Source organism: Agelaius tricolor, unplaced genomic scaffold (genome assembly GCF_023055355.1).
Source record: "Agelaius tricolor isolate 1412-34295 unplaced genomic scaffold, bAgeTri1.0.p SCAF_13, whole genome shotgun sequence".
Taxonomy (NCBI): domain Eukaryota; kingdom Metazoa; phylum Chordata; class Aves; order Passeriformes; family Icteridae; genus Agelaius; species Agelaius tricolor.
In genome coordinates, this window is record NW_027269273.1 from 4120258 (window position 1) to 4136543 (window position 16286).

Sequence of the window (16286 nt, forward strand, 5' to 3'; positions counted from 1 at the left end):
ACAGATATATACACGTATAATATATGCATATACACACATATAAAATATGCATATACATATATACACATATAATATATGCATATACAGATATATACACGTATAATATATGCATATAGAGATATATATACATATAATATATGCATATACATATATACACGTATAATATATGCATATACAGATATATACACGTATAATATATGCATATACACGCATATAAAATATGCATATACATATATACACATATAATATATGCATATACAAATATATACACATATTATATGCATATACATAAATACACATAGAATATATGTATATACAGATATATACACATATAAAATATGCATATACATATATATACACATATATATGTATATACATATATTCTATGTGTATATATATAATATATGTGTGTATATATATACAATATGTGCAAATATGTGTGTGTATATGTATATATTTATTAATTTACACATATAAAATGTATAATTCATTTGAATATTTGCAAAAAGCCAACCATAAAATATACATTTTTCACATGAAGGGAGCGACCCTCAGGAGCGGGCTGCGCGGCTCGGGGGCAAAACCCATCGCGGCTTTGTGGTGCAGGGCTCCCAGAGCCCCCGTCCGGCCATGCCCCGGTGCCCGAGAGGCCCCACAGGCAGGTGGCCGGGGCTGGGGGTGGACCCGGTGGCCTCGCCCCGCCTCCGGCGGCCCGGAGGAGCCGCGGCCCCGGCGGGATCCGGCGCGGCGGGAGCGTCCATCCCCCGGCGGGCACGGAGCGTGCAGCATCACCCCGCGGGCACCGGGAGCCATGGTGAGTGGCTGCTGGGCAAGCCGGCTGTTCGCTGTGCCTTGGCCGAGGCAGAAATGCGCCAGCGGCAGCTGGAGGGTGCGAGGGGAGGCAGGAGGAAGGGGAAAGGAGCGAGCGCTGTGGTTAATCAGTAACGCGGCAGCTCCGCCGGCTCCTGCTGCTTTTGCAAAGGCAGCGCTCGCTCTCCAGGCTCTTCGAAGGGGGAGGGAAAGGATCGGCCAGGAATGACCCCCTCCTCACATTCTGTAGGGCAAGGACGACCCCCGCGTGTGCTCCATCTGCACAGCCCCACAACACGCCCCGGCCGGCTGGAAATCGGCTTTTCCACCGCAGCTAAAGAGCCTCGTGGAATACAGCATTCCAGGGCTGCCCCGTGTGCCTTCTCCTAGGTGGAAATTCTACCTTTCATTGGGGACAAATTGTTCCCTGCGAGGGTGGGCAGGCCCTGGCACACGGTGCCCAGAGAAGCTGTGGCTGCCCCTGGATCTCTGGAAGTGCCCAGGGCCAGGTTGGACAGGGCTTGGAGCCTCTTGGGATAGTGGAAGGTGTCCCTGCTATGGCAGGAGGCAGAACTGGATGGGATTTAAGGTCCCTTCCCACCCAAACCACTGCACGATTTGATAAAAGGGAAGATTTTAGAGCAAAGAGGGCCCAAGGGCAGGTTGGACAGGGCTTGGAGCCACCTGGGATAGTGGAAGGTGTCCCTGCCCATGAACTGGATGATCTTTAAGGTCCCTTCCCACCCAAACCATTCCATGGTTCTTTAAAAGGGAAGATTTTAGAGCAAAGAGGGTTCAGATTCTCCCAATTTCCCTTGCTGGTTCCTTTCCCCCAGTTGAACAATGCATCTACTTGGTTTCCCGCTGGCAAAAAAAAAAAAAAAAAAAACCAAAAATTAAAATCCCAGCTTTTTGGCAGTTGAGAACCAGCAGAGGAAAACAAAATAATTTCATTTCCCTAACGAGAAGAGTGTGTTTTTAAGGAGTGAGAGCACATGAAAGCATTGACATGCCCTCCTGACAAAAGCAGCAGGCTGGCCCATGTCCTGGGCTGGAGAGGGATGGATTGGAGCAGGATGGAGGCAGGGGGTGCTCCAGGCAGTGGGTTTGCCCTCTGACACAGCCAGAGGAGTTGGCTCTGGGTGCTCTGGGTGCCAAACCTCCCGCTGGTGCTGGGAGGAGCTGGGCTGGAAAAAGCCCCGGGGGCCATCCTCCCACAGAGTCACGACAGAGAAAAAGAACAATTACACCAAGTCCCTTTGTTGCTGTGCCCGGGGAAGGCTGGTTTGGAACCCAGCCCCCTGCATCCATACCCCTCTGCTCCAAGCTACAGCCCTCCAGCTTTTACCTTTCCTCTTTTTAGCATTGATATGGAGAAGTTTGAGCCCCGATCCCAAATCCTGGTACAGCCCTTGCCCTGCTCCCTTCAGAGCCCCCGCGGGTGGCTCCCTGCCAGCAGAGCCATCCTCTGTCCCCACCTTATCCAGTTGCTAAGCTACCTGTGCCCGGCTTATCTCACCATCAGCAGGGAAGGGCAACGGCTCCGGGTTTATTGAGCTCAGTCCTGTTTGCTCACTGCCTTCCCTGCCAGCACAGCGTTGACATTTGGGGGGTGGGGAGGGGGTGACAGAGCCAGGGCTGCCAGGGGCTCATCCAAAATATGCAGAGGCAAGGAACACCCTCCCCAAAACTCCTGCAGCTGGACAGGAAGCATCCCAGCCCCAGTGACTCTGGCACTCTCCATTCCATGCAGGGATACACAGGTAGGTAGGCACCCACACAGCCACGGGAATGGGGTGCCATCATTCCAGTCTTCCCCAAAACATGCAAGAGCCACCCACAAAACCATCAGTTTCACAGCTGGTGCTTTGGTTTTGTGCAGCCTGTGAGCAGGGAAAGCACAGGAGAGGATGATTTGCCTCAGTTGCCCAATGCCATTTCTGAGCATTGATGCCCAAGCAAAGCATCTCAAGGGGCTGCTGATCAAATACCCACCAAAATACTGAGCCAGATTTCTCAGGACTCATCTCCAACTTGCCACACTTGGCTCTACAGCACACAAAGGAAAATAAATTGCAAGGAGCTCTTTATCATCACCAGCTGGAAAGATCAACTCACCCAAACCTGCCAGGGCTCAAGGAGTGTTTGGACAATGCTCTCAGGCACATGGTGAGATTCTTGGGGCTGTCCTGTGCAGGGCCAGGAGCTGGAGTTTGATGATCCTTGTGAGTCCCTTCCAACTCAGAACAATCTGTGATTCTGTGAAAGAATTTTAATTGCCAGAACATGACATTTCAGAGAGCAGTGCCCCTTTGCACTCACTCCTGCCTTCCCACTGAGCCAGAGCAGAGCTGGCTCAGGCAGCCCCCATCCCCAAGAGCTTCATTTTAGTTTCATCTCTGCCTATAAACACTCCTCAAAGCCTGAGGAGTGCTGCTTCCCCACTACCACCCCTTAAAAAATAAGTACCAGCAGCTCTGCCCAAGGCAGAGCTCAACCACAATCCCTCCCTCTGCCCTTTGTTCCTCACAGGCTGAAACAGCCTCTTAAAATCCATTGTAATATAAAGGAGAGGGGGGAAAAGGAGCTGAACTGCAGCTTAGTGTGACTCATCTCTGATCCACAGCACTTCTTTCTCCTCAAAAGCAAGCTCCCAATAGAGAGAGGAAGAGAGAGGGAAAGAGAGGGAAAGAAAGAGAGGGAAAGAAAAAAAGAGAGAGAAAAAAAGAGAAAAAGAGAGAGAGAAAAAAAGAGAGAGAAAAAAGAGAGAGAAAAAGAGAGAGAGAAAAAGAGAGAGAGAAAAAGAGAGAGAGAAAAAGAGAGAGAGAAAAAGAGAGAGAGAAAAAGAGAGAGAGAAAAAGAGAGAGAGAAAAAAAAGAGAGAGAAAAAAAAGAGAGAGAGAGAAAAAGGCCCTCCTACTTCAGGAACTCTAAAGCAACTCTCAGATCAAGAAATGATCACAAGAGCTTCTGCTTTTTAAGCTGTTGATTGTTTTTCTTTTTTCCCCTGAAGATTATATGTAAAAGAAAATGTATTTTGGAGTTTAACTTCATCAGGTATCATTTTTTAGTACCTCAGGCACTGTGGGAGGTGTTGCAGGTGAGAGGACAGAAGGGGCCAGCTGGACTTTGTTGGTACATGCAGGATGTACTCCAGGCAGGGGGCAGAGGACACTGATATTCCATCCCTCCCACCCACTCTGCAGCTGCAACTCCACAATCCATGGATGCCTCATTGCTCTCAACATCTGCTTCATCCCTTTTCTGCCACACTGACCTGCTCCTCTTCCCTTTCCAGGCAGGCAAAGCCCACAGGCTGAGCACAGAGGAGAGGGAGCAGCTGCTGCCAAACCTGAGAGCTGTGGGGTGGAACGAGGTGGAAGGCAGAGATGCCATCTTCAAAGAGTTCCACTTCAAGGACTTCAACCGGGTATGAACATCAGGGGCACAGAGTTCTGCACACTGGGAGTCCCCTCTGCAAAGCTCAGCCAAAGAAAGCCCTCTGTGTCTCTCCTGAAATGGAATGGCTGAGCAAAATAACCTCCCCAAGACACCAAAGGGCTCAACCCAGCACAGTTTGTCTGAGAAACACTCCTCAGGAAGAGGAAAACCCACAGAAAACTCCCAGAATAGCCCAGGCCTTGCATTTGGTTGGGTTATGAAGCCACAGGGAGTGTAAAGTTATTAGTAATGGGAGTGAAAACCAGTATGTTGCAGGGTAAATGGTTCTGAATTCACTTTCCTTCTTACCCTGCAGGCCTTTGGCTTCATGACCAGAGTGGCTCTACAGGCAGAAAAACTGGATCACCATCCTGAGTGGTTCAATGTGTACAACAAGGTAAGGAACACGATGGTGAGGACAAAGCAGAGCACTTCAGGGAGCAGCTCCCTCTTCTGAGGGATAAAACAGGAGCAGCAAGTGCTGTTCTCATCAGCAGGACCTTTTCCCTCAGATGCTATTCCCATATCACAGCCAGCCTTCAGCTACTACAGATCCTTTCCTCCTCCTTTTATCCCGTCCAGCTGAGCAGTAGCTGCCAAAGGCTGGCACCAGCACTGCTTATTAAAATCTGTATCAAGCAGCAGCCACAGGAAAAGCTTCTGGGGAAAAGAGTGAGTTGAAAATGAGCACAGGTGGCTGCTGTGACCAAGGCAGGGGTGGCAGTGACAGCTTGTGGCCAGCACGAGCTGCAGAGAGGAGAAAAACCAGGCAAAGTGCCAGAGCGCCTCTGCCAGCGCAGGGAATTTTGCTAACAAGTTTGGAGCTACTGCCTCATCAGATGCAGCACTGAGGGAAGCAGCCCTGCTGTTTCTGTCCACAACTTTGAGCCTGTCTGTCTGCCTTAGGTTCACATCACCTTGAGCACCCACGACTGCGGGGGTTTGTCGGAGCGAGACATCAACCTGGCCAGCTTCATCGAGCAGGTGGCAGCTTCCCTCTCCTGAGCAGGGATCCACCAGCCAAAACCCCACTGTGCCACTGTGTCCTGCACCCAAAGCCTTTTCCCACTTCCAAGCTAGATCCTGGATCCAGCCAGCCTGACACCTCGGCAGCCCCCCCAGCGCAGCTCGGATGGATGGAGGCACTGCTCAGGGTGCACGTGTCCATCTCTGATCTTGCACATTCCATCCTCAAACCCTTCCTTAGCCATGTGATCCCACAGCCCCAGCTGCTGAGCCTCTTATCTGAGCCTCTGTGATATGACAGTCATATCAGAGAGTCACGGGATGGTTTGGGTTGGACAGGACCTTAAAGATCACCTCATTCCACCCTTGCCATGGCCAGGGACACCTTCCACCATCCCAGGCTGCTCCAAGCCCCATCCAACCCAGCCTTGGACACTGCCAGAAATCCAGGGGCAGCCACAGCTTCTCTGGGCACCCTGTGCCAGGGCCTCACCACTCTCACAGCGATTTCTTTCCAATATCCCATCTAAACCTATTCTGTGTGAATCATTTCCCCTTGTCCTGTTACTACGTGCTCTTGTAGAAAATCCTTCTCCGTGTTTCTTGTCGGTTCCTTCAGGCACTGGAAGGCTGCAATGAGGTCACCCCAAAGCTGCTTTTCTCTGGGCTGAACAATCCCAATTCTCTCAGCCTTTGCTCATAGCAGAGGTGCTCCATCCCCTCTGATCATCCTGGTACCTCCCCTGGTACAGGTCCAACAGGTTGATGTCCTTCCAGAGTCAAGTTACACCAGTAAATCTGTCCAGAGCCTGCCCCCATCCTGCCCCTGTTGTTGCTCCTTACCTCCTGGAATGTGCTTAAAACTCATTTTGTGACCCCTTTGGCTTGTCTGTGGCCAAGCAGCAAGGTGCTGTGCAGTTTGTCATTGCTGTAGCCCCTCTCCAGCAGTATTACATCAGGCACGTGGTCTCACCCCGACTGGAGCCAGCCTTTCCTGGGATACCAACTGAAAATGTTTACAATAAACATCTCATTGAACCTGGTGGCTCTTTGCAGAGAGGCCTCACTGACCAAATGACACCAACAGGTTTCCCTGACTGCTCTAAAGAAAGGTGCTGCTGCCACAAAAAACCTTCACACAGAAATGCAGGTGCCTTCACATCAGAGTGACTGGGGTCTGAAAGACTGAGAGAGGATCAAAGCCAGGGCAGGTAAAAACTGCTTGTGTAAAATCACAGCCAAGGCACAAACACAGGGAAAGGACAACCAAAAGGCACAAAAGCAGCATGGCACCAGGGCAAGGGCTGCTTAGGGTGGAATACTTCCCAAAATGGGGTTGTGGGTGGATTTGGTGGGGCAGGATCTCCATGCTAAAATGAACAATTTCATGTGAAACCAACAGCATTTGATTTCAGCACCACAGTCTGGGGAAAAACACTACAAACACCCAGTTCAAGTCTCTTTTTCTTTTCTTTTTTAAACCCTTTTAAGTTCTACAAAGTATTAATAGAAAATCCATAGCTCTTAACTTCCAGCATCCTTGAACATCACACACAAGATGCAGACACGGACACCACCTTCATTTTGACAGAAGGACAGAGCAGCCCTCAGGCAGAGTTAGTAAGATTCATAAACCATCCTCCCTGCCACAGACCAGGCTGTGCATGAGCAAATTCCAGGTTCACATTCATTCAAACAAGCACTGAAGCAGGAAAATAAGAGCTCAGTGAGCCTAAATAGCTAAATGCACCGTTTTAATACAAACCAGGGCCATTTTCACCAGCTCTCCAGCTATTTCAGCCTCCAGTTCAACCAGGGGCAAATCAGAGCAAAGCAGAAAACTGCCATCAGATCAACTCATCTCATTTGTCCATTAAAAAGTCCTTGTGGATTTATTGGGCAAGGTATTATTGTGTTGTACGCAACCCTTCCGCTCCCCTCTCCCCCAAGTCATCAGAAAAGTGCAGATGAAATCCATGGCATGAAGACACACATCTCTTCTTGGTCCATCCCATTGGATATTCTTCATTCTAGTACCTAAAAACAGGTGAATCCCTTGGGAGTGCTTTGTACAAGCAACAAATTGAGTGTCCCGCTTGGAAAAGCAGGAAATCCTGCAGGAATTCACAGTGGCAAGGATCCCTCCAGGTCTAAAAGTACCGTCCAGTTTCAGATCATAATCCAGTTCATCAAATTCTTCTCTTTTTTGTCTTTAAAACAACCACACAGCCTGTAAATCTCTTTTTCCAGGACCATTTGGCATGATAAAGTGGATGCAGATTACATGTTAGGTGACAAGGATGAATAAAAACTACACACCAGGGAATTACAGTGGCCTACTCCTGACCACAGGATTACATTTACAGTATAGGACAAATACACATGGAACAATTAAACCCACAAATATTATTAATGAGCAAAGCCCAGAATAGAATACATTGACTTACAAATAACATCTTCAAATACATCCAAAAGTGTGAAATGGAGCACTGATCTGTTAGATCCACCTACTTCCTGGGAGGAAAATGCAACCAGGGAAGGAAGAGAAGGGAGTTTTGCTCTCCTTCAGCCCACCCCAATCCACCCCTTCTTTCTTTTAAAGCAGAAACAAAAAGAGTACCTCCGTTTTTTTTTTATTTTGTTCTGTTAAATCTCGGTTCCAAAGAGAACCATCACAGTAGCCAGACACTGAAGACTGTCTCCAAACTCAGAGATACAGTAATGGTCACATTGGCAAGACCTTGAGAGAATAAATAGGTCCAATACAAACTGCCAGAGCTGATATCACCATCAAGAGACTCTCAGGCAATTCAATGATTTGAAAAGGGCTCAGAGACTTGCATGAAGTCATCAAGCTCAGGGCAGATGGCCAAAATGCTTGTGTCTCCTAGCACAGGGAATAAAGCTGTTGGAAAGCCAGGATCCTTCCCACAGTGCCTGGGCTGGTTTGTGCAAGAGCTGGTCAGTGACCTTCTCATTCCTTTAAATTCCTGTGCTGCAGCCAGGGCCAGCTTCAGGCTAACAGGCTGGAGCAGAGAGATGCCTTCAGATGCCCCGCACAGGACTGTGCAGACACAGCATGAAGTCTTCACCCACATGTGGGATTCTGCCTGGGAAACTCTGCTCCATGCAAAAAGCTGAGAGGAAACATGGGAAAGCCCTGCAGGAGTAACTCCAAGGCTACTTGAGAGATTCTGGCTTGTCCTTGAGGCCACAAGGCTGTGCTGGGAAAACCCTCTCATCCTAAAAACAGCGGGGAAAAATACAAAGGCTGAGCCACGTGCCCAAGGCTGGAACAGCTCTGACTTGCTGCATCCTTTCCCCTGTTTCTCCCAGCATCTTTGTAATACTGTGAAGGGACTTGGCTCATTACAACTACTATCCTACCTAACAGGCAAGGGTGCTTCTTCCTCTGAGGCCAGCCTGCCTTTGAGGTTTGTATTCAGAATTAGTACCATGAAGAAACGACCACAACCAAGGTCACGGTCAAACAGCTGAACCCTCCAACCCTCCCTGGCCTGCCATAAAAAAAAAAGCCAGAGAAGCATCAAGGCACAATGGTGAATGCCCTTTTGAGAATGTGCCTTAAAAGAATCAGTGCAAAGAGCTGAGATTACTGCTATTACAAAAGTCACCTTTTGATACTAAAAGACCGTGGATAAAAAAACTGTCTGCGCACAACGTCCCTGGCTGTGACAGGGGCCAGGGCTGGCTGGCTCTGCTACAGCATCCTGAGGGGACAGTGTAAAACCTTCAAGTTCTGAACAGTGAAATGAGCTTTGCACCTCCCTCCAGATTTGTGCAAGGGAAAACAGCACTCCTGGGTGGTCAATGCATGTCTTCTACAAGAGGCAGGGGAGCAGAACAGCCACAGTGTACCCGGGGCTTTCAGTACCTTCCAGTTCCTCTCCCTGTGCCACCTGCTTGGTTTCTACTTCTGCTGTTGTTCAAGAGATTCCAGAAAAGGAGTTTGTGTTGTCTTTTTCTCCCCCTCAGCAGATATTGATTGCAGTCTCACTCAGATTTCAAAGGGAGGCCATGACTACCTTCCCTCTGCCAATTTATCAGTTCTGCATTACACAGATATAAGGCTCCCAGCAAGGTCTGTTAAATGCAGCAGCTTACAGCAATACTCAAGAGAAAACAAAATTTCCAATTTACTGTCTGCCATTAGCTTCCAGGAAGATTGGAGCCGTGGAACACAATGTGAGAACTCAAATTTAACACTTGGCTGGACACTGGCTGAACACCAGGTCTGAGGAGGAGAGACAACATGGAATGAAGGGACACGCAGGATACCTGAGGAATTCGGAGCTGTGGAATGGACATTCAATTCACCATCAACAGCCATGATGAAAACAGGCAGGGGGGAGGGAGGAAAAGCCCTAAAACTGAAATTGGGCATGAAAACAATGCAGATTTCAGAAGAGACTAAGACAGGGAAGGAATTCTTCCAGATCAAGCCACCCTCAGACCTGCAATTGTAGGAACAAAGGAACTGCAATCTCTTTCCCTAGGAAACCTTTGGAACCACCCCAGTGCTGGCTGGCAAGGCACAGATTGTTGCACTACAGTCAGTGGTGGCTGGGAGAGCCATTCATGTGCTTTTCAGTGCTGAGAACATCCGTGCTGTAGAGGCCATCCAGGTAGGCCTGGGAAATCTCTGCCACCAGGCTCCTGTCTGGGACGGACTGTGCCATTCCATAGATGGCTCCCTAAGCAGAGAAGAGAAGCTGTTACACAGGAGAAACACCCTCAGCCCAAACACCCCCTCCTCACTGTGTGCTGGCCTCCTCACCATGCCCGTGGTCTTGGCATTGAGGTCCTTCATGATGTCCTGGATGCTGTCCCTGACGTCCTTCAGGAACTGCTCAGCCACGCCGGGCTTGGTGTGCAGCTGCGTGATGCAGAGATGGATGCTGGGCAGGCAGGGCAGAGGGCACACATTAACCACCTCCAGTACACACAGCTCCCTCTTTTCTGAGCCCCCAACAGCAGCTGAGCCCTTCTGTGGCCAGTGATAACTGGGTATCTCCTTGAAACAGCATTCCCACTAAGGGTAATCCCTGCAAAATGCTTGCTAGAACCAGCTCCTTCTTCCTTCCTGACTTCACAATTAGGTTAAAGTTTCTCACCTCATTCCAGGTACCTCTGGTGAGAAAAATGCAGCTGCCTGCAAGCACAGGGACCCCTGCCATCATTTCCCTCTCCTTCCTCCTCAGCTTCTAACCCATCACCAGAAGGAAGCACCCACCTCTGAGCTATCACCTCAGGCTCTCTGGACTTTGCTTCACATGGTCACTCACAATTTTTTTTGGGACCACTGGCCCCTTCCGCCCACAAAAGCCCAATTTCCCACTTAAGGAAAGTCTCTGACAAAGATTAATTTTACATTGAAAATGATCAGCCATTGACTGTTGTTTTGATTTCCTTCACCTTCAGCGGGCAGGAGGAAGACAGCAAAAAATCAATAAATCAATCTACAAACCCTCAGTTAACTAAACATCAGATAGAGCCTTGGTTATTTACATTTTTCTGCTTGTATTAGACAGAGGTAAATAGAAAGTCCTCTGCCAGGCTCATTAAAATTACTATTACTTTATCTCCACTGCTGTATCATGGCAATTACAAGAATGATTCCTGCTCTGCAGAGGAAAATTCTACATACAATTTAGCAGCTATGGACAACAGTACTTGGTAAATCACAAGAGCTACACGGCCTGAAGTTAAGCATCTTGCTAAATACATCACTCCCTGATCTTCACACACTCACCTTGGTGGGAACTGTAGGACATTCAAGTTCCATCCTTTTGCAGCTAAAAAATTAGATAATCGATAGATGTCAAAAGTGTCTGAGCCAATGGACAGGACAGACACCTCTGGCTTCCCAAAAATGAAGATGCTGTCGATTTTTCTCAGCCTTGAAAAGAAAGAGGAGAAAAGAAATGACTGATCAATGTTACAGTATTCAGCCATTCTGTCCACCCAGCTGGAGCCTTAAAGGAAAAGCTACAAGAGGGAAGAGATGGCAGCACATTCCCACCCAAAAATCATGCACCCAGCCCATGCCATTGGGGCTTGCCAGAGGAGCTGGGTTATTACACACCCTAAAGTCAAGTAAACCCAGGAAACAATTGAAAAGAGAGAAGACAGAAAAGCAAGGGAAGACAGAAAATCAGCTTCTCTTACATAGCCACCCAAGCACCCCAACAAGGAGAAGTACAACCCTTCTTTTGTCCTCCCTCCAGATTCCCCTTCAGCCACGGCTGAGGCAAAAGGAATTCTCAAAGCCAAGCTGAATGAAGGTGCCTGCACCCCTCAGCTATCTGGGCACAAATAAATGTTCTCCAGAACTGCCCAGCAGGTATCAGGGAAAAACAAACCAAAAGCAGTTTGGGAGGAGGGGTCCAGCAGGATCCAAACCCTTACTCTGACTCCAGGAATCGAGCTGTTTTAATGATCCTCTTCGTGGCCTCAACGTAGCCCGACTCTCCAATGTGCAGCAGGGTTGCCCAACATGCAGCTATGATCCCACCAGGCCTGGAGCCTGCCACGGAGGGGGAGGCATAAATTCCTCCTTGCCAGTCAGGGGCTATGAAGAACTGGTACTTCCTGTACTCCTTGTCACTGTAGAGCACCACCGAGGAGCCCTTGGGAGCGTAGCCATACTGCAAGGGGCACAGAAAGGGTTAGAAAGCAGCAAGAGGGCACAGGAATGCATCCAGGTCCTCACCAAGATCCCATTTGTTGATGTGCTGGAGAGCAGAAGGCTCTGCAGAGGGCTTGGGACAGGCTGGATCCATGGGCAGAGGTTCAGCAAGGCAAAGTGCAAGGTCCTGTCCTTGGGTCACAGCAAGCCCTTGCAGCTCCAGGCTGGAGCAGAGGGGCTGGAAAACTGGAAAGGGCCTTGGGGTGCTGGTGACAGTGGCTGTACATGAGCCACCATGTGCCCATGTGGCAATGGCACCTGGCCTGGATCAGGAATAGTGTGACCAGCAGGATCAGGGCAGTGATTGTCCCTCTGTGCTGGGGGCCCTTGAGGCCTGTGTCCAGTTCTGGGCCCTCCCAGCCAGAGAGCCCTGGAGGGGCTGGAGCATGTCCAGGGAAGGGAACAGAGCTGGAGCCCCAGGAGGGGCTGAGGGAGCTGGAAAGGGGCTCAGCCTGGAGCAAAGGAGGTTCAGGCTCTGCACAAAGGATCTTCTGGCTCTGCACAACTCCCTGCCAGGAGGGGACAGCCAGGGGGGGTCAGGTTCTGCTCAGAGAAAACAAGTGACAGGACAAGAGAAAACAGCTTCAAGTTGTGCCAGGGGAGGTTAAGGTTGGAAATCTGGAGAAGTTTCTTTGTGGAAGGGGAAAAAGGGGCTGTCAGGGTTGAAGGGGCTGCCCAGGAAGGTGGTGGAGTCTCCATGCATGGAGGTGTTCATGGAATGACTGGATGTGGCACTCAGTGCTCTGCTCTGGTTGATAAGGTGGGGACTTTGGCACATGCACAAAGCACATGAACAGAGCAGCCCCTACCCCTGCACCTCAGTGCTCCTCCACACACCAGGGAAGAAATGCCTGAAGGCCAGGATGGCAAACAGGAATCACAGCTCAAAACTGAAAGCCCTGGAAGACCCTTGTCCTCACCTTGTGGGTGTCAGCAGAAATGCTGGTCACACCTTCCACACGGAAGTCAAAGGGACGCTTGAGGGGGAACCCTGCCTTGTCCATGAAAGCAATGAGGAATCCACCCAGGCAGGCATCCACATGGAAGGGGATTTTGTACTTCACTGCAAGCTGTGTGGGAACAAGAGATCAAAATGATGTGGCTGGAGCAGCCAAACTCCAGTCACCAAAACATATTTGGTATTTCACAGTCAAAGGTTCACTGAACCCTTTGAGAACATCACACCACTCTCAAGTTGTGGAGGACAGGAGATGTGGAAGGGCTGGCTGTTTGTGAGATGCCTTCTCCTGCCTTCCACACACAAGAAAAACAATTGGCAAACACAGCAAGCTACCAAAATGCCACAAGGAATGTAACAACATTGTCTGAAAAGAGTATCCACAATAAAATAAAAGGGTGTGAGCCAAATGAACAGAATGTCAGAGGCCCTGGCTGGTCACATACAAAATAAATAACTGGAGCACAGAGAGGAAAGAAATCAAGAGGTGTGTTCAGAAAATAAGATCCCAGCCCTTTGACTCCTTCTCCCTCAGCAGCAATTTTGCTACAACCAGCAGGTCATAAATCAAAGCCTTTTCACCAGGTGAGCCATTTAGGTGTTCTTTCCTTTCAGGTAGCAAAGAATTGAGAACTTCTGGTTGGTCTCACAGTCACACACTCCCCCTCAGTCCCAACTGCATCCTACATACCCTGCTGCTGGCAAACAGCTCATTTGAGGACAGTAATACCTTTCCAGCCAGTGGGATCCCCCCACCAAATTCACTGCTCAGCATCCTGGAACCCCTCCACCCTTCTTGTGCTGGTTTTACTGCTACAACACACAGGTTCTTACAGGTAGGGGTAACCCTACCTCTGCCACCTCTTCAATGGGGTCCATAATTCCATGTGGGAACTGGGGAGCAGAACAGACCAGCATGGCTGTGTTCCTTGAGATGGCTCTCCTCATTGCCTGAAGATTTAAAGAGAGAAGATGCTCACATTCCATTTTACCAAGTGCCATCCTGCCAAAAAAGATAAAGAGTGAGAACATGCAGAGTTCAAGGCATACAAGAGTACAGAGAGGAAAGCAATGAGCTACAACCGCTCATCCACTGGGAAATGCCATCATATTTTTGTTCACCTTTCTCTGAAATCTGGGGCTATTTAAGAAATACATAAATTACCTGAGTCTAAATGAATCCCACAGGACAAAGGGATAACATCCAGTTATTTCAAATACAACTCCATCTGCAATGACACTTACTCATGCTGGTTTTCACTGTTTCCACAAAGCATTCCTGCCTCTTTATCCACTGACTCGATACCTGGGCAGGCAGATTTCTTGCCTAGCAGCTGTGCAATGTTAACTTCCTCATAGAGAGAGACTAAAATGATACCTGAACATCCACTTCCATAGCCTTGGTCAGAGGTATTTGGATCAGCTTCATCCCAAAGTAGTGTGCTGCCTTGTCAAAGGCAGCGTGGGCACTCACTGGGACCAACCTGGAGAAGGAACAGATCAAATGAATGCAACATTTGCTGTCTCCCATCTCCAGTGGCAGTGGCTGAACAGCCTCAATTAACCCTGTTTTCTGAGGCCTCCCATCATTATCAGAACCTTAAATGCTAGAGAGGGAAGAAAAGAACCACCAGTGTTTTGTTTCCTTTAACATTTTCCCCTCAAAGCAATTAACCAGAGAAATATTTCCCATGCACCATCAAGAAAAGAGACAGCACATTAGAGACAGCAAATCCTCTATTAGCAGTGTAATGATTAGCACAATTCCTCATTTGAGCTCCAACCAGCCCAACTCTCAAGCCTCAGAGTTTTCACACTAAGCCTTCTTTGATGTGAATAAATCAAAACCCTTGAATACTTCAAAGGGCCTGACAATCTCTGCTGGAAAGCAGAGCTGATCCAAGCAGGCTGTCTGGAGCAGCAGACAGGTATTGCCAAAATACAGCTGCCCCAGCAACATCTGTGCCCCCCAGGCCACTTGCTTTAAAATTTCTGTGCTTTTGAACTCTTCTTTTCACCCAGGTTTCTCTCCTCCAGACAGAGATGGACAAGGAAGAGATGGCAATGAGCTATGAAAGGAAGGATTATTGAGGTCCAGCACCATCTCAGCTCAAGGGGACAGGAAATCCCACAGGCCCCCCAAAGGAAAAAGCTGTGGTGGCACCACTCACATTTCTGGCTGCTTGATGCCTCTCTCATAAGCCAGGTCTCTGTATGCCTTGCAGGCCATCAGGATGCTCTCAGTGCCCCCAGATGTCATCTGTCACCAGAAAAGAAGTAAACAGGAAAAGTAACAATGGGTGTTGCAGGAGGGAAAAGCAAAAAGAGGATGCAGAACAGCATTTCTTGACTCTGCTTCAAAGTGCACAGGACAACTCAGGGCTTAAAGGGCAGCAGAAGCCACTGAACAGCAGGAGGCAGCTTTCTGACATTCAGCTTGAAAATGCACATTAAAATGCCAAATCCTCTGTTTAAATGGGATGAGGGAAAGGGAAAACAAACAAAAAGTATAGAATTCCAGAGCCCAGCAGGAGGGAACCACATTGCACAGTCACCTCACCTCACAAAACTCCTGGTACTTAAGCTCTTGATTACCTGGGGATTGTTTATCTGCATTACAGATTAATTATGCCACGTACACAGAAACAACAAAGTTGACTCTGTGTTAAGTCAGCTGCAGTCCAGCAGGGTTTATTAGGTCTGGAGCAGTGCCACACTGAGGCACAGAGTCAGCTCAGGGTTGGCAGCACTCCTCAGCTACAAAACCTTCCCAGAACCTGGAATGCTGCAGGACTTGGAACTGTCCCACCCTCCTCTGCTGAGACCAGCCTAGCTCTGCTCAATACCAGAGCTTCTAAGCCCTCAGGGACACAAGGAATTTTACACCAGGAGGAATTTGTGCATTCCTCTCCCCAGCCAGTGCAGTCAGTACCCACACCACCCACTAAGGCTGCTGTCCCAGCCCTCTTCACCCTGACCACAGGGTTTGCATCAGAAGGTGGAGGAGAGGAAGGCACACACAGGTTTACTATTGCACACTTGAACTCAAGAGCTGCTGCAAATACACAAATTAAACTCTTCACAGGAAGGAATTCCTCAAGTGGAAGGTCTCTTGTAGGTCAGCTTCTATGAGTTCTGGCATGCAGGGGACACTGGGTACAACCTTCCCCAGTAAAATTTTAACCTGGGAAAATGTGAGGTTGGTTTTTCGAGCAGCCTGAAGGACTGACTTACTGGGTGAGCCAAAAACTGAGGATATGGAGTAGCTGGGACAGTTATACAGAGGTTCACATAAATGAGGAATCAAAATTTACTTATACTGCTTATGGGGGGGCTAATTTTGCTCCTCAAACCTCCTGAACCAACTGCAACTTCCCCTTTTAACCTCCTCCCCCTCAAAAAT

The 16286-nt window shown here is 48.8% G+C and overlaps 2 protein-coding genes across 2 annotated transcripts in view; one reads left to right on the top strand and one right to left on the bottom strand.

The window, feature by feature from the left end:
* The first annotated feature begins 547 nt into the window (after nucleotides 1–547).
* On the top strand, nucleotides 548–6259 carry PCBD1 (pterin-4 alpha-carbinolamine dehydratase 1). The gene is made up of 4 exons (XM_071438467.1): nucleotides 548–814; nucleotides 4108–4239; nucleotides 4567–4647; nucleotides 5157–6259. Exons 1-4 carry the CDS (start codon nucleotides 812–814, stop codon nucleotides 5253–5255), a joined length of 315 nt encoding a protein of 104 aa, XP_071294568.1. The 5' UTR covers nucleotides 548–811; the 3' UTR covers nucleotides 5256–6259.
* Nucleotides 6260–6953: 694 nt separating this feature from the next.
* The window catches only part of SGPL1 (sphingosine-1-phosphate lyase 1), a 32993-nt gene continuing 23660 nt past the window's right edge, over nucleotides 6954–16286 (bottom strand). The window contains exons 7-14 of the mRNA XM_071438466.1: nucleotides 15055–15143; nucleotides 14262–14367; nucleotides 13736–13834; nucleotides 12846–12995; nucleotides 11646–11884; nucleotides 10990–11136; nucleotides 10015–10135; nucleotides 6954–9931 (exon numbers count right to left, since the gene is read on the bottom strand). Of these exons, the coding sequence (XP_071294567.1) occupies nucleotides 9791–9931; nucleotides 10015–10135; nucleotides 10990–11136; nucleotides 11646–11884; nucleotides 12846–12995; nucleotides 13736–13834; nucleotides 14262–14367; nucleotides 15055–15143 (1092 nt within the window). The 3' untranslated portion in view covers nucleotides 6954–9790. The remainder of the gene's footprint in view (nucleotides 9932–10014; nucleotides 10136–10989; nucleotides 11137–11645; nucleotides 11885–12845; nucleotides 12996–13735; nucleotides 13835–14261; nucleotides 14368–15054; nucleotides 15144–16286) is intronic.